The 23,052-nt window shown below is 37.2% G+C and overlaps 1 protein-coding gene and 1 long non-coding RNA gene across 22 annotated transcripts in view; one reads left to right on the forward strand and one right to left on the reverse strand.

Annotated features, from left to right (window-relative positions):
• The window catches only part of LOC140633163 (uncharacterized), a 241,411-nt gene that overhangs the window by 70,189 nt on the left and 148,170 nt on the right, over positions 1–23,052 (forward strand). The window contains exons 4-5 of one of the 8 annotated variants that reach the window (XR_012030773.1): positions 16,003–16,172; positions 18,452–18,760. The exons of 6 other annotated variants lie outside the window; for them this stretch is intronic. This is a non-coding gene — a long non-coding RNA (uncharacterized lncRNA). Of the gene's footprint in view, positions 1–16,002; positions 16,173–18,451; positions 18,761–23,052 lie in introns of those variants that run through there. One more of the 8 variants, XR_012030768.1, reaches the window with a different exon arrangement.
• Positions 1–23,052, reverse strand: part of LOC140633162 (large ribosomal subunit protein eL36-like) — a 54,171-nt gene that overhangs the window by 27,245 nt on the left and 3,874 nt on the right. The window contains exons 2-8 of one of the 14 annotated variants that reach the window (XR_012030754.1): positions 22,386–22,446; positions 17,044–17,151; positions 16,509–16,698; positions 15,775–15,890; positions 15,400–15,630; positions 14,834–15,020; positions 10,269–13,732 (exon numbers count right to left, since the gene is read on the reverse strand). Coding sequence is in view for 2 of the 14 variants with exons in the window: in XM_072825258.1 (XP_072681359.1) it covers positions 15,400–15,476 (77 nt within the window). In the remaining 12 variants the exon portion in view is untranslated. Of the gene's footprint in view, positions 1–10,268; positions 13,733–14,203; positions 15,021–15,399; positions 15,631–15,774; positions 15,891–16,508; positions 16,699–17,043; positions 17,172–17,360; positions 17,635–22,385; positions 22,447–23,052 lie in introns of those variants that run through there. The other 13 variants (XR_012030755.1, XR_012030758.1, XR_012030756.1 and 10 more) reach the window with 13 other exon arrangements.

Below are 23,052 nucleotides of genomic sequence, written 5' to 3' on the forward strand. Positions count from 1 at the left end.
GCTGGACGGACAAGTTCCAGGGGAAGTCTAGGGACTTAAAGTACACAGAATCAGAGGATACTCCCCCGTGGTTCTTTTTTTTTTTTTTTTTTTGTTGTTGTTGTTTTGTTTTGTTTTGTTTTGCTTTTTGATTTGTTTCCTTCCCCCACCCTTTTTTTCCCTTTCTTTCTTTTTCTTTCTCTTTTTCTTTTTTTCTTCCCCCCCATTTTTTTCTCCTTCTCTTTTCTTTCCTTCTTTCTCTCCTCTCTTTGACTCCTTTTCCCAATACAACTTGTTTTTGGCCACTCTGCACTGAGCAAAATGTCTAGAAGCAAAACCTCACCTCAAAAGAAAGAATCAGAAACAGTCCTCTCTCCCACAGTTACAAAATCTGGATTACAATTCACTGTCAGAAAGCCAATTCAGAAGCACTATTTTACAGCTACTGGTGGCTCTAGAAAAAAGCATAAAGGACTCAAGAGACTTCATGACAGCAGAATTTAGATCCAATCAGGCAGAAATTAAAAATCAATTGAATGAGATGCAATCCAAACTAGAGTCCTAACGACGAGGGTTAACGATGTGGAAGAACAAGTGAGTGACATAGAAGACAAGTTGATGGCAAAGAGGGAAACTGAGGAAAAAAGAGACAAACAATTAAAAGACCATGAAGATAGATTAAGGGAAATAAACCACAGCCTTAGGAAGAAAAACCTATGTTTAATTGGGATTCCCAAGGAGGCCGAAAGGGACAGAGGGCCGGAATATGTATTTGAACAAATCATAGCTGAAAACTTTCCTAATCTGGGAAGGGAAACAGGCATTCAGATCCAGGAGACAGAGAGATCCCGCCCCCCCTAAAATCAATAAAAACCATCCAACACCTCGACATTTAATAGTGAAGCTTGCAAATTCCAAAGATAAAGAGAATATCCTTAAAGCAGCAAGAGACAAGAAATCCCTGACTTTTATGGGGAGGAGTATTAGAGTAATAGCAGACCTCTCCACAGAGACCTGGCAGGTCAGAAATGGCTGGCAGGATATATTCAGGGTCCTAAATGAGAAGAACATGCAACCAAGAATACTTTATCCAGCAAGGCTCTCATTCAAAATGGAAGGAGAGATAAAGAGCTTCCAAGAGAGGCATGAACTGAAAGAATATGTGACCTCCAAACCAGCTCTGCAAGAAATTTTAAGGGGGACTCTTAAAATTCCCCTTTAAGAAGAAGTTCAGTGGAACAATCCACAAAAACAAGGACTGAATAGATATCATAATGACACTAAACTCATATCTTTCAATAGTAACTCTGAACGTGAACGGGCTTAATGACCCCATCAAAAGGCGCAGGGTTTCAGACTGGATAAAAGAGCAGGACCCATCTATTTGCTGTCTACAAGAGACTCATTTGAGACAGAAGGACACCTACAGCCTGAAAATAAAAGGTTGGAGAACCATTTACCATTCGAATGGTCCTCAAAAGAAAGCAGGGGTAGCCATTCTTATATCAGATAAACTAAAATTTACCCCGAAGACTGTAGTGAGAGATGAAGAGGGACACTATATCATACTTAAAGGATCTATCCAACAAGAGGACTTAACAATCCTCAATATATATGCCCCGAATGTGGGCGCTCCCAAATATTTAAATCCATTAATAACCAAATGAAGAAGTACTTAGATAATAATATACTTGGTGACTTCAATCTAGTTCTTTCTATACTAGATAGGTCTTCTAAGCACAATATCTCCAAAGAAAGGAGACCTTTAAATGATACACTGGACCAGATGGATTTCACAGAAATCTACAGAACTTTACATCCAAACTCAACTGAATACTCATTCTTCTCAAGTGCACATGGAACTTTCTCCAGAATAGACCACATACTGGGTCACAAATCGGGTCTGAACCGATACCAAAAGATTGGGATCGTCCCCTGCATATTCTCAGACCATGATGCCTTGAAATTAGAACTAAATCACAACAAGAAGTTTGGAAGGACCTCAAACACGTGGAGGTTAAGGACCATCCTGCTAAAAGATGAAAGGATCAACCAGGAAAATAAGGAAGAATTAAAAAGATTCATGGAAACTAATGAGAATGAAGATACAACCGTTCAAAATCTTTGGGATGCAGCAAAAGCAGTCCTGAGGGGGAAATACATCACAATACAAGCATCCATTCAAACACTGGAAAGAACTCAAATACAAAAGCTAAGCTTACACATAAAGGAGCTAGAGAAAAAACAGCAAATAGATCCTACACCCAGCAGAAGAAGAGAGTTAATAAAGATTCGAGCAGAACTCAACGAAATCAAGACCAGAAGAACTGTGGAACAGATCAACAGAACCAGGAGTTGGTTCTTTGAAAGAATTAATAAGATAGATAAACCATTAGCCAACCTTATTAAAAAGAAGAGAGGAAAGACTCAAATTAATAAAATCATGAATGAGAAAGGAGAGATCACTACCAACACCAAGGAAATACAAACGATTTTAAAAACATATTATGAACAGCTGTACGCCACTAAATTAGGCAATCTAGAAGAAATGGACGCATTCCTGGAAAGCCACAAACTACCAAAACTGGAACAGGAAGAAATAGAGAACCTGAATAGGCCAATAACCAGGCAGGAAATTGAAGCAGTCATCAAAAACCTCCCAAGACACAAGAGTCCAGGGCCAGATGGCTTCCCAGGGGAATTCTATCAAACTTTTAAAGAAGAAACCATACCTATTCTCCTAAAGCTGTTTGGAAAGATAGAAAGGGATGGAGTACTTCCAAATTCGTTCTATGAAGCCTGCATCACCTTAATTCCAAAACCAGACAAAGACCCCACCAAAAAGGAGAATTACAGACCAATATCCCTGATGAACATGGATGCAAAAATTCTCAAGAAGATGCTAGCCAATAGGATCCAACAACACATTAAGAAAATTATTCACCATGACCAAGTAGGATTTATCCCCGGGACACAAGGCTGGTTCAACACTCGTAAAACAATCAATGTGATTCATCATATCAGCAAGAGAAAAATCAAGAACCATATGATCCTCTCATTAGATGCAGAGAAAGCATTTGACGAAATACAGCATCCATTCCTGATCAAACTCTTCAGAGTGTAGGGATAGAGGGAACATTCCTCAACATCTTAAAAGCCATCTACGAAAAGCCCACAGCAAATATCATTCTCAAAGGGGAAGCACTGGGAGCCTTTCCCCTATGATCAGGAACAAGACAGGGATGTCCACTCTCACCACTGCTATTCAACATAGTCCTGGAAGTCCTAGCCTCAGCAATCAGACAACAAAAAGACATTAAAGGCATTCAAATCGGCAAAGAAGAAGTCAATATCTCCTTCCTCGCCGATGACATGATACTCTACATAGAAAACCCAAAAACCTCCACCCCAAGATTGCTAGAACTCATACAGCAATTTGGTAGCGTGGCAGGATACAAAATCAATGCCCAGAAATCAGTGGCATTTCTATACACTAACAATGAGACTGAAGAAAGAGAAATTAAGGAGTCAATCCCATTTACAATTGCACCGAAAAGCATAAGATACCTAGGAATAAACCTAACCAAAGAGGTAAAGGATCTATACCCTGAAAACTATAGAACACTTCTGAAAGAAATTGAGGAAGACACAAAGAGATGGAAAAATCCATCCATGCTCATGGATTGGCAGAATTAATATTGTGAAAATGTCAATGTTACCCAGGGCAATTTACACGTTTAATGCAATCCCTATCAAAATACCATGGACTTTCTTCAGAGAGTTGGAACAAATTATTTTAAGATTTGTGTGGAATCAGAAAAGACCCCGAATAGCCAGGGGAATTGCAAAAAAGAAAACCATAGCTGGGGGCATCACAATGCCAGATTTCAGGTTGTACTCCAAAGCTGTGGTCATCAAGACAGTGTGGTACTGGCACAAAAACAGACCCATAGATCAGTGGAACAGAATAGTGAACCCAGAAGTGGACCCTGAACTTTATGGTCAACTAATATTCGATAAAGGAGGAAAGACTATCCACTGGAAGAAAGACAGTCTCTTCAATAAATGGTGCTGGGAAAATTGGACATCCACATGCAGAAGAATGAAACTAGACCACTCCCTCTCACCATACACAAAGATAAACTCAAAAATGGATGAAAGATCTAAATGTGAGAGAAGATTCCATCAAAATCCTAGAGGAGAACACAGGCAACACCCTTTTGGAACTCGGCCACAGTAACTTCTTGCAAGATTCGTCCAGGAAGGCAAAAGAAACAAAAGCAAAAATGAACTATTGGGACTTCATCAAGATAAGAAGCTTTTGCACAGCAAAGGATACAGTCAACAAAACTCAAAGACAACCTACAGAATGGGAGAAGATATTTGCAAATGATGTATCAGATAAAGGGCTAGTTTCCAAGATCTATAAAGAACTTCTTAAACTCAACACCAAAGAAACAAACAATCCAATCATGAAATGGGCAAAAGACATGAAGAGAAATCACACAGAGGAAGACATAGACATGGCCAACACGCACATGAGAAAATGTTCCACATCACTTGCCATCAGGGAAATACAAATCAAAACCACAATGAGATACCACCTCACACCAGTGAGAATGGGGCAAATTAACAAGGCAGGAAACCACAAATGTTGGAGAGGATGTGGAGAAAAGGGAACCCTCTTACACTGTTGGTGGGAATGTGAACTGGTGCAGCCACTCTGGAAAACTGTGTGGAGGTTCCTCAAAGAGTTAAAAATAGACCTTCCCTCGGACCCAGCAATTGCACTGTTGGGGATTGATCCCAAAGATTCAGATGCAATGAAACACTGGGACACCTGTACCCCGATGTTTCTAGCAGCAATGTCCACAATAGCCAAACTGTGGAAGGAGCCTCGGTGTCCATCGAAAGATCAATGGATAAAGAAGATGTGGTCTATGTATACAATGGAATATTACTCAGCCATTAGAAACAACAAATACCCACCATTTGCTTCAACGTGGATGGAACTGGAGGGTATTATGCTGAGTGAAGTAAGTCAATTGGAGAAGGACAAACAGTGTATGTTCTCATTCATTTGGGGAATGTAAATAGTGAAAGGGAATATAAGGGAAGGGAGAAGAAATGTGTGGGAAATATCAGAAAGACAGAAAACAAAGACTCCTAACTCTTGGAAACGAACTAGAGGTGGTGGAAGGGGAGGTGGGCGGGGGGTGGGGGTGAATGGGTGACGGGCACTGGGGGGGGCACTTGACAGGATGAACACTGGGTGTTATTCTGTATGTTGTTAAATTGAATACCAATAAAAAATAAATTTATTAAAAAAAACTTAATTTAGGTTTAGGATCCCATTTGTATTATTTTGTGTATAGTGTCAGGTAGAGTCTTAAGTTTCTTTTTTTTTTTTTTCTTAAAGATTTTATTTATTTATTTGACAGAGAGAGAGAGAGAGGGAGTACAAACAGGGGGAACAGCAGGCAGAGGGAAAGGGAGAAGCAGGCTTCCTGAGCCTGATATGGGGCTTGATCTCAGTACCTGGGATCATAACTTATGCTGAAGGCAGATGCTTAAACAACGGAAATACCCAGGTGCTTTTTTTTTCTTTTTCCTTTTTGCACACTGTTACCTAAATGTCTCAGCACCATTTATTGGAAATACAATCAATTCTCTATGGAATTATCTTGGAATCTTTGTGAAAAATTAATTTGAATAAATGAAAGGGTTTGTTTGTGAACTTTTAATTCTGTTCTATTGATATATGACTATCCTCACATCAAAGTCTCAAAAAATTTTTTTAAGTAGGCTCCGTGCAAGGAGGTCTTGAACTCATGACCCTGAGATCAAGACCTGAGCTGAGATCAAGATTCAGACACTTAACTGACTGAGCCACCCAGGTGCCCCCAACACCTCACAGTTTTGATGAGTATAGCTTTATAGTAAATTTGGAAAATGAGTCTATTTTGAATATGTGGAGACCTTATCAGGCCCCCAATGCCTATCTCACCTCCTAGAACTCCCTATTTAAGTCTCTGAGTAGTCTGCTGGTTATTTGCTTGCTTTTACTATATATAACTGCATCCTTTACATGAGTAGAGCCACTATCCCTCTCTGTTGGTCAGAGCTATATAATTTTCATGTCCTAATGAAATAAAGATGTAAGTCTTCTTGATAAAAATTATTTCTTTTATGTTTGCTGGTTTAGATGGTATAGATTGTATTATTTATTATATTTTTAAAAATACACCCTAAAGCATATATTTTTCTTTTTTTTTAAATAAGATTTTATCTATTTATTTGAGAGGGGGAGGGGCAGAAGAAGAGGGTGAGAGAATCCAAGCAGACTCCCTGCTGAGCATGAAGCTCAATGCATGGCTCAATCCCAGGACCCTGAGATCATGACCTAAGCTAAAGTCAGACACTTAAATGACTGAGCCATCCAGATGTTCTGTTAAATCATATATTTTTCTAATGAGACTTATAGTTATTCAATATTTCTGCCCTCCTTCTGAACATGACATTAAATATCATTCCCTAACCCTCCTTTTATGATTAGGGTTTTGTTTTGATGTGTTTCTTTAATAAAAAAGAGCTAACTTAGTATTTTCCACTAAATTTTAATTAAATTAACCAGCATGCTTTTATCATATGCTTTTATCAATATTATTTTTGATATACTTTAAAATTTCATTAAGTTAGAAACTAGGGAAATAAACTCTTAATTTTTTCATGTATTTTGCTCTTAATTTTGAGAGATTGGTATAAAATTCTAAATTGAGAGTTGCTTTACTTCATTTCTTTTACATCATTGTCTTTTGAAATCTATTGTTGTTGATGTCAGTGTAATTATGTTTTCTTCTCTAGGTAAACTGTATTTTTCTCTCTAGTAGCTTTTAAAATTTCTCTTTATCATTAATGTTTCTTATAATTTGCTTATATTTATAAGCAGTAAGTTCCTTGACATTGGTTTTGGTGATGATTTTTTGGTTTTGACACCAAAAGCAAAAACAAACAAATGGGATTGTATCAAACTAAAATGTTTCTGCACAGATAAAGGAAAGCATCAATGAAAAGACAACCTATTGAAAAAGAGAAAATGTTTGCAAATCCTATATTTGATAAGGGGTTAATATCCAAAATATATAAAGAACTTCTATAACTCAATATCAAAAAAAGCCCAATCTGATTAAAGAATAGGCATAGCATCTGAATATTTTTTTCAAAGAAGGCATACAGATGATCAACATGTGCATGAAAAGGTGCTCAACATTACTAATCATCAGGGAAATGTAAATTGAAACTATAAGGAAGTATCACCTCACACCAGTTAGAATAGTTATTTTCAGGCTCATTTTAAATGGTAAATTATTTATTTATTTAAATTAGTTTTTCTATTCTTTCTCTATTCTTACTCCTACTTGCTATTGGTTTTTCAGTTTTCTCTAGCAGGTTTCTCTTGACCATGGTCCAGGCCAGGTTTTATAAGGTGATTTTGGGGATACTGGGGATACATAACCCAAGTCATAGTAAAAATACTACAGATTCAGTTACTGAGTCAGCAAGTTGCTTGTTCAATTTTTGGTTATGAAGCTATGTCTGAGCTTTCTTATCTTTCTAGGCCTGTAGCTTGTTCAAATATGTTTTTTAGGTAAGGTTCAGAAGTGTTTCCTTATCTGCCAGCACAGAGCACGAAATTAGTCTCTTACCTTCACCCTGACCAGGCATGTCAGGGTGTGACATAAAAAACACCTGGTTTTGTTTAACCCATAGGAACTAACCTCTGACTACCACCACCAGTAGGTTTGTGGCCTTATTCCAGACTTGCTGTTTTGCTTCTGTCTTCTGTGGATATCCTTTTCTTATTCTTGAAACTGGTTCTATTTTTTTTCATTTTAATTTCTACATTTTATTTATAAGTGATATGTGTTTGAAAGAGAGAGGATACATCAAAGTGTGAATCTACCATGCTATTATAGCTGAACGACTAAAAAAAACACTTCTAATGTCTATTTATTCCTTTTAGTATTTAAAGAGCATGTCTCTTGATTTAAGCTTCTTTAACACTCTCATTGTCTCTATAGCTTTTTTTAAAAAAAGATTAATCTGCATTGTTTTATGAAGTTTTCTAATCTTATCTTGAGATCGACTCTTTTCTTTACAATATTTTTTTTATTTTTGTTCGTAACTGGATTGTGAGTTTCTTAAGTATAAAGACTATTTTACTTTCTTTACTAGTCTCAGTGCATAGAATAAAGCTTTGAATTGAATTAATATTCTCTATGTATCTGTACATTGATTATTCTACATAAAGAGCATGTATTAATGAGCTCTACTTAGGGAAACCATTTGATCAGGACATAGCCTCTAGATGTGGGGAAATGAATATTTTGGTGTTAGAAGCAAAATAGCCTGGCATGAGCTGTCTATGATCTAATCCTATTGGTGAGGTGACTTTACATTGAATCCTGGAACCATCTGGCCTTTGACCTGGAATTTATGAGGCTTTTATTCTGATTCCTCTATCAGTTAGATTGTGTTTGACTGCTAGAAACAGAAACTCAGAAAACAGTAAAGGTTATTTTTCTCCCATAAGAAGTGGGAAGAAAGGCCAGAGATGTGCAGTACAGCCAGAGTTGATGTGACAGCTCAAAGGTACTGTCAGAGACTCAAACTCTTCAGTTGGCTTCCTCCTCAACCTTTGTGAGTTATTCCTTCCTGATGGTGTTAAAGTGGCTGCCATTATCTCTTGCCATTGTTGATCCATTCCAGATAGAAATGAGAAGGAAGGAAAAAGGACAAAAGGCCCATGTCATGATCAGGATAGTAAAGCTTTCCAGAAGTCTCACCCAGAGATTTCTGCTTACATATCATTGGCCAGAACTGGTCATGGTGAGTCTAGGGAAATATGTATTTTTAACTGGACACATTGTCACTGTATAAAAATGAAGAATTTTATTAGTATGAAAGAAGTATCAATAATGCGTAGGCAAATTGCAGTATGTACAACCCCTAACATTTGTTTTATAGATACCCACCTGGAAGGATTTTAAAAAGCTTTCCAGTGATGGTAAGGAGGATGGATTGTAGATGGGTGAGATAGTAGGCTAGTTAAGCTACTGATGCAGGAATCTAAGTGAGAAGTTGGTGGCAATTATGGTTAAGGAGCAGATGCAGAATTCAGATGATGGTTAGGAGTTAGAAGGGATAGGATTTGGTGACAGTCCTAAAACTAGGAACAATAAGTTAAAAAATTCAAAACCTCTTATCTTTTAGTATTAGGAAAGGATCTGTGTTTACATATTTTAAATAGGAGTAGAAGGAATAGGTACAAGCCAGCCTCAAATATCAGGCATCAATAAAACAAAGAGTTGTCTGGCATTTTAAAATAGTGTATACTATATAAGGGCTTCAAATATCATAACAATTGAGGTAAAAACATTGTGAGAACAACCTTTCTTTTTAGGAATTTGGAGTCAAAGCAGCACACATCTACTAATATTTTAAAAAGAACTTAAATGCTATTATAAAATTCACAATCAGTTCCATGTAATAAAATTTCTTATTTGGACCAAGGTACTCATCCTGACTCCATACTGGGAATAATGATGGGTGTCATGACATCCTTTTGGCTAAATCAGTAAGAAAAGCTTGAATTTCTAGGTTTGAGAGAGCAGTGGGTTACCTTCCGAAGGCTACTGCTTCTGAGCTGTCATTTGAAATGCCAGCACATCTCTCAGCTGTAGGTCAATGGGAAGTCTCACATTTTCTTTTGACCATGGAACAAAGCAGCCAAATATTAACATGCTTGGGAATGATTATAAGAGCTGAATACTACCAGTTTGACTTTTCAAGAAGATAAAAGACAGGTAGTCTTAGAGTGTGGATTAAAAGCTTTTTCGTTTACAAATATTAAAAAAGGTATGCTCTAAGACAATGGAAATACAGAATTAAATTAGGCATTAAAATGCTACATGATAAGATTGTAACTGGTATGAAAAATGAAACCCTAGGAAAATGGAAGATTTGAAGGAGTGTATAGGCCAAGGAGAGGGAACAAGTTTTTTTTTTTTTTTTTTTTAGGGAACAAGTTTGAGTAAATTTATGCTCTGGCTACATGGCCCTAAATTTCTGGAGGTTTCCACATATTAGTCTTGGTAGAGACTTCATTAGTCTTGGTAGAAGAAACAGATCATCTATTGATAGTTTTATACCTTACTGGATATTGTTGTGTGTTCTTACTGGATGTATTAAACATATGTTTGGAAGCTATGACTTTCAGCAATGATGGATGTTTTTGTTTTTGTTTTTAGTTTCTAATAGTGAAGTGAAAGTTTAGAGGCAAAATGAGAGCTTTACAATTTATTCTTCAAATATTTTGGAACTTATGGTAAATATTTTTACATTAGAATCATTTAATTTAATTTGTTTATTCGAGAGACGGAGAGAGAGTTTGAGTGGGGCAGAGCAGAGGGAGAGGGAGAAGCAGAGAGCCTGACATGGGGCTCGAATCCAGGACCCTGAGATCATGACCTGAGATGAAGGCAGAAGCTTAATTGACTCAGCCAACCAGATACTCCTAGAGTGATCTTTATAGAAAAATAATCAACCCACTTAGTTCCTTAAAAGAAATATTTGAATGATATAGATCAAAATCAAAATGTGGCTTTCCTAGGTACACACGGTGCATCCTTGCATTTAGCTTCAGTTGTGCGCATATCTTTTCTGTTATGATATGCATCAGTCTACCTCGTTAGAATTCATGGAGCTACAGATTGGGAATGTAGTCTGCCATGGTCTGAATATTGATGTCCTCCCAAATTCATATATTGAAATCCTAATCCCCCAACGGTGGTGGTGTTAGGAGGTGGGGCCTTTGGGATGTGCTTAGTCCATCAGGATGAAGCCTTCCTAATTGAGACTAGTGTTTTTATAAAAGACTCCTCAGAGGAACCCCTAGCCCCTCCCGCCATGTGAGGACAGTGAGAAGTTGCTGTTTATGAACCAGGTAGAGGACCCTCACAAGAACTTGAACATGCTGGTGCCTTGGATTTCCCAGCCTCCAGAACAGAAATAAATTTCTATTATTTATAAGCTACTCAGTCTGTGGTATTTTATTATAGCATCCTGAACAGGCAAAGACAGTCTGAATGATGTAGTGCATATGATTATTTTTCTTTCCAGAAAGTAACATTCCAAAGAAGATGGTTTCACTTGATGAATGGATATACAAAGCAAAATCATTATGCGCCTAATACATTTTAGACTACTTAGAAACTACTTAGAGTTTTCCAGGACATATCTCAAAATTTTAAAGTCAGATTGTAAATACTGCTGCCATGTGTGATTCTTTAGAGATAAAAATTTTCTGTAAACATTAGTAATTGCAGTGTTTTGCTTAGAAAGCTGTGTTAACTTGTGATTCTAATTATTGAAAGCATTAAAGAATTTACATAATTCTGTGACCTAGAAGCCCAGGAAGAATGTAATTTTAATTGTCAGTACAGTATAATTCCTTGAGTTGGTCTACTTTGAATGGAGAAAATAAAAATTAAAAATTACATTGTCATTTATTTTTATTTTTTTTAGGAGAAGGAATGTTTTTAATTGCCATTTAGAACAGTTTACTTACTAGAAACTGAGACTCAGTTTGCTTATCTATGGCTTGCACACCTCTTTAGTTCGTCAGATCTATTGAATTCTACAAAGAATAAAGTATTACATATAAAGAACATAATTGGGAGTAAGTTTTAAAAGTGTTCTGATATGTGTATTGATGGTATCTCTATTAAAATGTATTGTTTTTTATCTATTCACCATCTCTTTTCTCTTTTTTATGTAAAACCCACTTCATGTGGGTTCAGGTGGGGGGCAGGTTAGCCTCTCTACAGGGGGCCAGAGCACATTGGCTTGGTCACTGGGAATTCTGAATTCTTCAGGCCACACAGAGTTGAAAAATGGGCCCAAGACAGTCCTTCCAGGCCTCCTGTTGCTAGAGCCATATGAAAGCAGTACTCTCTGTCCTATGTAATTACTAGCTTTGAGCCTAAATCTGCTGATGATTGTGTGAAGAGAATGAAGCCAATACAGAAGAAATCAGAGCAAACTGAAAGACTGTGTTTGATGATATTTGCATGTCTGGATTCCACTGTGCCTGAAGTCAGGTGTACATCCTCCAGATACTTTCCTAACTAAATGAACCATAAACTCTTTCTTTATGCTGAAGTTAGTTGGAATTGGTCTCTACAGTGGAATCTTAGGTTATAACAGTGCCCAGGTAACACAGGAGTCTCAGGCATTTTTGTGCATCAACAATGTTCAAATGAATAACACATATTGATTCTCTAATAAGAAGGTGGAAAGAAGCAGGCTAGGATGTTGGGTTTTAGGCTGCTACCTTGCATAAATCCAGAGCCACTATTATATAGAAGACAATGGGAATGGCACTCCTGTAGTTGTATAGTAGCTCAATCAGAAATTATTAAGGTAGAAAGGGTGGATTGTTTAAAAAAATCCACTATTTTCATTCAGAGAATTTTGATCAGTTTCATCAATTCTGTGGTGAAGTATTGTACCAGAAGATACATTAAGACAAAGAGAAGAGCCCTTGTATTTGGAAGTAGGTGGAGGGAAGATGGAGTGGTGCAGAAGTGAGGAACAGCTTTTGTGCAGGGCTGACTTTCTGGCTCTTCCCATCCCAGCACTCTGAGCATGGGCAAATGCTTCTTGGCTCAATCACCTGTTCTGTGAAACAGAGGTGATGGTAGTATCTATTCATAGGGCCACTGAGAATGAAATAAGATACCTGTGAGGCACTTAGAGCAATGCTAAGCGCATGGTGGTATGCGATAAATGTTAGCTATTTTATGGGTTTTTTTTTTTTTTTTAACAAGTAGATTGAGAGCCATTTCTGTTTCATATTAACCCAGTGCCCCGAGAAAGATGGCTAGAACACAGAATTAGGCAGGAAACTTTTAGGGATGTGAATCTCATAATCCTTATCCTTAGATGTTGAGTCCCCTTTAAATTACTGAGATTCCAGTTACTCTCCATCTCTAGAATAACCCACATGCATCTGTATACTCTCATTACTTGCATGGAATCTCTTTTGCTATGAATTATCAAGAAGCTAGAGCCTGACCATTGATAAAGAGGGTTAATTTCTTAGAAACTAGTTTGAAGAAACAGCTGCTGACTAATAGACTCACTCATATAACACTTGCCTGCTGGGAGTCTTCAGTCCAGTTAAGGAGCCAAAATGTAAAATGCAGGGATAGTTAAATGATACTGCAGAGCTCACTAACAGGACAGACTGAAGGAGAGAGCCAGCAAAGAGCAGAGTCACTTGTAGATGGGTTGAGCTGAGCTGCAGTAGGTGCTCGTAGGGGGAGAATGAGGGGTCAGAGAGAGGTGAGATCACCCTCAGGCAGGGAGGCCTGGTAGGCTGGATGGAATCTGTTAGTCATTTTAGATTTCTTGTAAACATTTAAGAGCTTGAGCAGGTGCAAGAAATATTTATCATTCAAATTAAAGATCGTATTCATGAAGACGAACATGATATTTTTTTGAGGCTGGCTAGTCAATAAAGAGAAGTAAAATCCTCTGTTTTGAAAAGTAAAAGCCTCTGTCTTGGGAGGTCTGCAGTGTATCTCTGAATTCATTCTGTGGGTCTGGATTTGGCATTTCCAGACTGGTCTCCTCTCTGATGGAAGTGAGGGAAACCTCTCCAAGGCATCCTTTGCCCCAAAAGAAATTTCTGTGGGAAGAGCACATGCAAACAACTTGAGAGCTTATTGCACTTCAATTATTAACCAGTATCTGGGGTCCTAAGCTGCCAGGGCACTGATTATTCTTCTTTAGGAGAGTTCTGGCTTTTACTTATCACAGTTGTTAACCAGAGCAGGAAGCCTGGAAAGGGAAGGAATTGGAAATTGTTCCTTCTCAACACAACCTTTTCTGATATCCTGACAATTAAAAATAAGGATCTGTTAAGGGTTGGTGATAGTCTGTCTGTGTTTTGCTCATTAATTAGTTTTCTTGCTGAGGGGAAAATAATTTATTATATATTAGGGAAGTGATTCCACATTATTCAAAGTTGAAGTCTAAAGTTATTCACTTCAAATATTTGCATCTTCTTCTCCCCCTCCCCAAATACGGGTTAGAACTAGTATATTTATATTTTCTTATTGGCTTAAAATGTTAATTGAGATATAAAAGGCACAGACTTGAACTATTTGTAATTTGACAGTTTGGATGCTGGTTTTTAATATAGCAGCCTGCAACTTCACATGTCTCTTTAGGCCCTGTGTCAGACTGTGACCAACTGCATTGGTGATGAATGTGGTGATTTACACATCTTAGACCATTTGGATGTTCAAAATAAGAGACTAGAGGGGTAGGGTGTGCTCACATCCAGTTTTACCGTGAACTAGCACATCCTCAACTAAAATTAAGAATAAAGATGACTTTAATAATTAATCACCCAAGCACTGCATTTTTATGATTGGCATCAAGAATGTCTTAAGCATTGTGAATATAACCAAGGAGTGTAGGACAATGGTCCTGTCCTCAGTAAAGTGATGATTTGCTAAGATACCTAACACTCATCTGTGTAGGAACCTGAGGACCAGGCCAGGGCAGGTTATGGCAAATGTGGCATCATCACCACATCTGTTAAGGCAGCACTTGCACTGGGCACAAAGGGGGCAGTCTTCATCCTCACTATGTTTATAAGTAGTGTCTGAAGAAGCAGTGTATGCAAATGTACATGACACTCTGAGGTACCAACACCTAATCACTACTGAGTAGGACAGTCTAGAAGCTATCAGAATTCCAAGGGGCAGGAAATGACTCTGACCTGATACAATTGGTCAAGGTTTCACTAAAAAGGTGGTGTTTGTCCTTGATTATTGAGATGAGAGTGTAATTCAGAATTAGAATGAGAAGCAGAGAACGCGGTCTCCAGAGACTCACAGGTCAGCAACCGCTGGGGGTGAATGAATTCTGCTCCCTTTCCCGTCTCTCCAACAGTCCATGGGGTTCCCCTGTAACAACAGTGGCTAATGGTACGACACAGACTAACATACCTGGCAGTACTGGGGGGGGGGGGCTGACAAAGTCCAATGGGTTCCACATAATACCAGAGGGTGGGTGTTATTTGATTCATCTGCCAGAAGCCTCTCTTAGTGATTGATTTGGTCATGTTTGCTTTATTTCTGTAAAATGAGGGTAAGGCTGCTTTTCTCTCTTTGCAGACATAGAGTTGGGCAGGCACACCCCCGACGTGGTTTGTGGAAGATTTTAATGCTCAATGTCACATAAAGGAACTCGTGTCAGGCAACAACTCTATTTCCCAAGCAATAGACAGGGGCCGATTCATTGGTCTATTTGGAAACAATTACTTAACGTGAATAGGAACCTTACCTGAGGTCACGCTGTCTGCCAAAAGTAGGGGGGAGGAATGCCCCAGGGGGAGGAGAAGTGGGTTCCGGTGAAATCATGTTGCTCTGGCAGGAAATCCATCATTTGAAGTTAGGCGATGCTGCCACAGCATAACAGACTGTAACCTGGTGAGCAGATGAAGCCAAGCTCCAAATTCTCAGTGATTGGGAAATGCCCCTCAGCAATTAGGCGAGGCTTCCGAATCTGCAGGGACTTGAAGATGCCAACAGGAGCCATTCAGGCCTTAGGTTCTGCCTGTCCAAAGACCGGCTAATCCTGATTGCCTCCAGCCCACTTTTAAAGAGTGAAAAGAAAACTTGAGGCTATTTAAATGCCCTCTTTTTGATTTATACTCACCTTTCACCAGAGATGGTAGTGCGGTCTAGAATGACTCTCCAGATAATAGATTCTTGGAGCAGGATCTGTGTCCCCTGCATGTGAGCTCCTAATAGGGATGACTGAGAACTTCAAAACTTTGACAAAATTAAATAGTTGTTATAATCAATAAGGATATTTATGTGTTAAGGCTTGAATCTTTTTGGTAATTATTATTATTATTTTAAACATTTTATTTATTTATGACAGATACAGAGAGAGAGAGAGAGGCAGAGACACAGGCAGAGGGAGAAGCAGGCTCCATGCACCGGGAGCCCGATGTGGGATTCGATCCTGGGTCTCCAGGATCACGCCCTGGGCCAAAGGCAGGCGCCAAACCGCTGTGCCACCCGGGGATCCCTCTTTTTGGTAATTAAAAGGTAAAGTTGTGCTGACACATTTTTTTGTATGTAAAAAGCGTAGAATGTCAAAAAGAGAAAACAAAGCTTGTCTTCTCCTCACCCCTGGTAGCCCTTCCACTCTCAGCTTGGGGAACTGAGGGAGGGAGAAAGAGAGAAAGAATTTGAATCTCAGTCTTTAAGACATCAAAATGTAAATGTTATTATAATGTTATTATAACATGTAAATGTTATTATAAGTGGAGGCTTCACAAAAAAAAAGAAAGAAAGAAAGAAAGAAAGAAAGAAAGAAAGAAAGAAAGAAAGAGCCTCACAAAACCAAAAACACACACACCCCAAATGAATAAGATCTATTACCTGCATTTATTCTTTTTGCTTTTGTAGTCCAGCTTCTGTCCCCCTCTGATCTCATGAATGAACTTTTCAAGGTTTTCAGTGGCTTCCTTTTCTGCCTCTCTGCTACCAGAATTCCAAGGGCAGGAAATTCTTTCTAATGTCCCTTGGCATTTTACCACCACCTTCTTCTTGAAGCTCTGTTTTTCACTCTCTGTTGGGGTACCACATAGACTTTTTATATTTCTAGCTATTCTACCATCCTATGCTACTTCTTGTGACCTATGTCCCTTCTAGTGCCAATTTGTGAGGATTGAATGAAGTGATGTTTGTAAAGATACCTAGTGGAGTAGCTAGCTATCCAAATGAAGAGTGTTACTAACTTGGTAACAGTCTAATATCTGTTTTTTGTCATCTCCTCTCAACAAAAGTCAGTCCATTTTTCAACTACCTATTCCCTTTGGATATCTTGCTTCTTCTCATGCAAACCTCATTTTGCACTGGAATGACCACATCCCTCACGTTGGCCCCTTGTTCTGCTGTTATTATTTGTGCTTACCTCTTGGACAGAAGATCCAAGATGACGGTAACTATAGTGTGTGAGTCACAGCTGGTCTCAGCTTGTATCAGTGAGGGAAGGGATGGGTATTCCTCCAAGAGACCCTCTCTGCCAGTAAGCATAAGGTCCTATTAGAAGGATGGAGTCACCAATAGCTTTGGTCTCTGACCACCAGTAGGCTTCCTAAATTACTGCTTTCTGGGTTAACTTACTGCTTGTTTTTGTTTCCTCAACCCTTCCAATAGTTTTGTAATCAGTTCAGTGTATTCATGCCCTTCTGTTGAAAATATGTGGTATTGTTTCTGTTTTCCTAATACCTTTTGCCTTTCTGATCTCCTCAGGATATGCTGGAGCCTTCTCTTTAGTTATTTGCTCATCACCAGAATCCATAATTTTGTCTTCCAAGTTCAACAATAATTAGAAGTTTGACAAAGACTTAGTATAGGGGGTGTATGTGTATGCATGGTGGTATTGTGGTAATGCTTTTCATTTTAGCAGTTGGTTATGGTTCTTCTGAGGAATATAAAAACATAAGTAATATGTTTTTACTTTGATGTAGACTTTTAAGTATAATATGAATTTGGGTTGTGCCTGGAGAGAGAACATGCATGAAGTTTTAGCAAGAAATCTTAATAAAATAATAACCAAGATTGCCTAATACAGTCCCTGTGCTCTAGCATTTTCTACCTCAGGCCTCAGTTAGCCAGGTAAGGTACAGGCTGTACAGGCACTAGGCCTCTAGGCCAAGTAGGTGAGTTGGGGCAACATCCATGCTGCTTTGTGCTCCACACTGCATTCATCTCTACACATTTATTTAATATAAATTCACATAAATATTTTCTTTTCATACTTACAGTAACCATAGTTGGGATAAAAGTTAATTTAACTACACTTAATTTAACATGATTTGGAGACAGAGGGGCTTTTCTAACATATTCAGGTGTCACAGGAACTGGAGAGAGGGTGATTCCTCTTTCAGGAACCAAGGTGAGCCAAACTCGTAGATGGAAAGTCATTAATGCACATTCCCAGGAAGCATCCCCAGTCTATTTTTCTAATTATTCAGTAACTCCTGAGGAACAACTGTATGATGGTTTTGGCAGAGTCTGAATCTGAGCCTCAGTGCTTAATATACATGGAATCTAATTCTAATTGAGAAGAATTCCATCTCCCCACCTTGATTTAAGCTCCCCTTACTTTTCTATGAATAACTAACTATACTGAAATGGAAATGAATGCTTAATTCAATCAAGCTTGTCCAAATTGTTAAGTGATTATAAATTGACTTAAGTCGCAACTTTCTTCAGATCTAATTGGATTGGAACATGTCATGGCATGCTTTTCTTGACATTTTAGTTGCTGATAAGTGTCGAATAATCTCTGTTAATTTTATGCTATTTTTTTAAAGATACATCTGTACCCAATTTTTGGATGACATCTCTGCAACAGCAGAAGCAACCAAAACATATGAAACTAAAGGGAAATCCCATGAAATAATACTTCAAAAAAGAAAAGAGCCCTGAACCCATGGCATATTGAATGGGATGGTAAAAGTCAAGTGCTCAGCATCGTGCCTATTGTACAATGTATGTTCAATGAATGCTCAGGGCTGATACAGAAGTTTGACCAGCAAAGAGGAATGAACATAGAAATATAGGCAATCAATATTAATTGATAAACCCAGGAGATTAGGTATTAAAAAGGTATTTAATATGAAATAAATATTACATTGTTTTCATACTCCTCCATGGCTTGCCTAAATAATTTCACTCTTGATGGCTTGAGACAACATTTAGAAGAATTGAATGTTTCATTAGCATACAGGTCACTTGTGAGCTTCAGTTATTTATTTATTTTATCTATAAGGCCATAGTCATATCTATGTGACTATGTGACTGTGCCTACTAGTTCTGCTACTTGTGCCGATAGTCCCAACAACAGAGGGTGGGTCATATGGCTATTTCTGTAAGTGGACTATATGATTTGGGCCTGAATATGCAGGAAAGGCATTTTAGGAAATGCCCAAGTTCTAATTCATGTTTATTAAGTTACGACTGACCACAACTGAAACAATCTGAACAACTGAGATCCAGAGGTACAATGTGTTATCTGAATGTTTGAGGGACAATTAATTTTGTAGGACTTTTGTTCATTTAGCTCAAAGATAGTAACATAAAACTATGTTTTTTTTTAAACTTAGAGCTTCACAGTTAGAATAAAAGCCAACTTTATTCAAATTTCTTTTCTTTCTTTCTTCTTTCTTTTTCTTTCTTCTTTCTTTTGTTTTATTCTTGGTAGTGTAAAAGTTTTCTTGTTCAACATGTCTGTAGAATATTAAGAATGACTTAAAACTTTTGCCAATATAATTTTTTTTTCCCCCTGAGAGTGGTGATAGAAATTTAAGAACAATGAACTGATTTCAAGATTTGAGTATATGTTACCTTCTGTAATTGTCAGTTAATAGAGCTATACATATTCATTTTTAAAAAATCTTTAGAATCCAAATGATTTAGGTCAGGGTTTAGCTTATAAAAAGAAAAAGTGAGAAGGCATCTACTTAGCTTTTTGTATTTAGTAGACATTGTAGAAATACCATAGTCAGATACTATAAAAGTCATAGCTGATATTGGAAAGCCAATTGGGATGAGCTTATAATTTTATAATTATGATAAAAGTTTTTGTGATATATGAATATAGGAATTTTTGTATAAATCATACAGAGTAATATTTCACAGTATGGAAAGCATAGGCAAAAACTATGATTCTTTTTAAAGGTCAAGAAAACCCTTACAATTTCAACTCTCAGTGATGGGTTGGGAAGGGGAAATACACAAATTGTTCATAACAGGAAAATTCAACTTATATAAGCTTCTTAATATTGGAGAAATATGGTAAAAAAGCCAGACAAGAACACTATGGAAAAGAAAATTCAGGCCAATAAATATCCCTAATGAACACAGATGCAAAAATCCTTAACAAAATACAACCAAAATGAATTCAACAGCATATTAAAAAGATCATACACCATGAGCAATGGGATTTATCTTTGAGATGCAAGGATGATCCAACATATGCAAAGCAATAAATATAATACACCACATTAATAGAATGAAGGATAAAAATCATATAATTTAAATAGATACAGTAAAATTGTTAGTCAAAATTCAACATTCTGCATGATAAACTCTCAACAACTTAGATATAGAAAGGATATATTTTATCAAAAAGAAGGCCATATATGACAACCCCACAACTAATGACTACTTCACTGTGAAAACTGAAAACTTTTCCTATAAGATCAGGAACAAAGCAAGAATGCTAAATCTTGCCACTTTTATTCAACACAATACTGGAAATCCTAGTCAGAGTAATGAGGAAAAAAAAAAAGGCATCCATATCAGAAAGGAAAAAATAAAATGTATCTGTAGATGATATGATCTTATATATAGAAAACCCTAAAGATTCCACCAAAACATGATGAAACCAATCAGCAAAATTCTGTGAAGTTGCAGGATACAAAATCAACATACAAATATAGGTTGTACTTATATAACATAACAACAAACTATCTAAAAAATGAGTTAAGAAAACAATTCCTTTTATAAGAGCATCAAAAAGAATACAATACCTAGGAAATTGTTTAAGCAAGAAGATGAAAGACCCACACATCAGAAACTACAAGAAACTACAAGACATTGATGAAAGGAAGTGAAGAAGACATAAATAAACCCCATGTTCATGGATTGACTGAGTTAATATTGTTAAAATATCCACAGTGCCCAAAGAAATCTACATATTTAATACATCCCTATAAAAATTCCAATGGTATTTTTCCTAGAACTAGAAACAATCAAAATCATTTGGAACCACAAAATATCACAATAGTCAAAGAGATCTTGAGAAAAAAGAACAAAGTTGATTTAAAATTATATTACCAAGCTATAGTCTCAAAATAGTAATAAAAAAAAGTGTGGTACCAGCACAAAAAAAGACACATAGACAAGTTGAACAAAATAGCCCAGATATAGACCTACAAGTATACAGTCAACTAATCATCAACAAAGTAATACTCAATGGGGAAAAATAGTCTCTTCAGTAAATGATAGAAAAACTAGGTACTCGGGATCCCTGAGTGGCTCAGCGGTGTAGTGCCTGCCTTTGGCCCAGGCCGTGGTCCTGGAGTCCCAGGATCAAGTTCCACTTTGGGCTCCCTGCGTGAAGCCTGCCTCTCCCTCTGCCTGTGTCTCTGCCTCTCTCTTTCTCTGTGTCTCTCTGGAATAAATAAATAAATAAAATCTTTATTAAAAAAAAAAAAGAAAAACTAGATATTCACATGCAAAAGAATGAAATTGGACACTTTCACTATATACAAAAATCAACTCAAAATGGATTAAAGACTTAAATGTAAGACATTAAATAATAAGCATTCTAGAAGAAAATATAGGTAAAAAGTTCCTTGACATTAGCCTTGGCAATAATTTTTTGGCTAACACCAAAAGTGGGGGAACAAAAGCGAAAGTAAGCAAATGAGACTACACCAAAATAAAAAGTTTCTGCACAGTAAAGGAAACAGTCAATATAATGAAAAAGCAACTTACAGAATAGGAGAAAATATTTGCAAACTGTATATCTGATAAGGGGCTAATATCCAAAATATACAAGAAACTCATATGACTCAATAGCAAAAACAAAACTCCAACAACAAAACAAAAAAACAAGAACAAATAATACAGTTAAAAAACAGGCAAAGGATGGAATGCCTAGGTGGCTCAGTGGTTGAGCATCTGCCTTCGGCCCAGGGTGTGATCCTGGGGTCCTGGGATCGAGTCCCACATGGGGCTCCGTGCATGGAGCCTGCTTCTCCCTCTGCCTGTGTCTCTGCCTCTCTCTGTGTGTCTCTCATGAATAAATAAATAAAATCTTAAAAAAAAAAAAAAAACAGGCAAAGGACCTGAATAGACATTTTTCCAAAGAAGACTTGTAAATGGCCAACAGATGTATAAAAAAAGCACTCAATATTACTAATTATTAGGGAAATGCAAATCAAAACCACAGTGAGATATCACCTTATACCTGTGGCTATTATTGTGGCTTAATAATGGCTATTATAAGAAGCCAAAAAATAACAAGGCTTGGCAAAGATGTAGAGAAAGGGAATCCTTGTACACTATTGGTAAGATTGCTATATATAGTACATATAATATTGGAATAATGGAATATTATTCAGCCATAAAAAAGCAGGAAATCTGGCCATTTTTGACAACACAAATAAGTGTAGAGGACATTATACTAAGTGAAATAAGTCAGACACAGAAAGACAAGTACTGCATGGTCTTACTTACACGTGGAATCTAAAAATGTGAAACTCATGGAAACAGGGAGCAGAATGGTGGTTGCCAGCAGCTGAGGGTAGAAGATGTGAAGGGAAGTTAGTCAAAGAGTACAAATTTTCAGTTATAAGGTGAGTTAGTTCTGGTATTGTGATATACACCACAATGACCATAGTAATACTGTGTGGTATACTTGAAATTTGTTATGGGTAGATCTTAAATGTCCTGACCACACACACACAAAAGGTAAGTATAGAAAGTGATGGGTAGTTTAATTAACTTGCCTGGGGTGACATTTCATTATGTATGTATATAAAGATATTAGATTGTATACTTTAAATGCATACACAGATTATTTGTTAATCAGACCTCAATAAAGCTGAAAAAAATAAATAGGAGGAAAAAAACAAAACAAAATGAAAAAGAGTTGTATTTTCTGCCCTCGATGGTGAAATTTTCATCCTACGGCCAAAATTTCAATTCAGGAGCTTACTAGTTAAGTAAAAAAGTTCTATGAAATATTAAGGTTTCCATCTTGAAAGTCTCATCATTTTCCCCACACAACTTTGTGCCCAAGAAGCAAAGATCAAAGCTTTGTTAAGATAAACCAAATGCATTTGATATCAAGAATGAAATATTATTCTGGAAAGGTAATGTGAATGAAAGCAATTTAGGTCAA

The sequence above is a fragment of the Canis lupus genome, chromosome 5, assembly GCF_048164855.1.
Source record: "Canis lupus baileyi chromosome 5, mCanLup2.hap1, whole genome shotgun sequence".
Taxonomy (NCBI): Eukaryota; Metazoa; Chordata; class Mammalia; order Carnivora; family Canidae; genus Canis; species Canis lupus.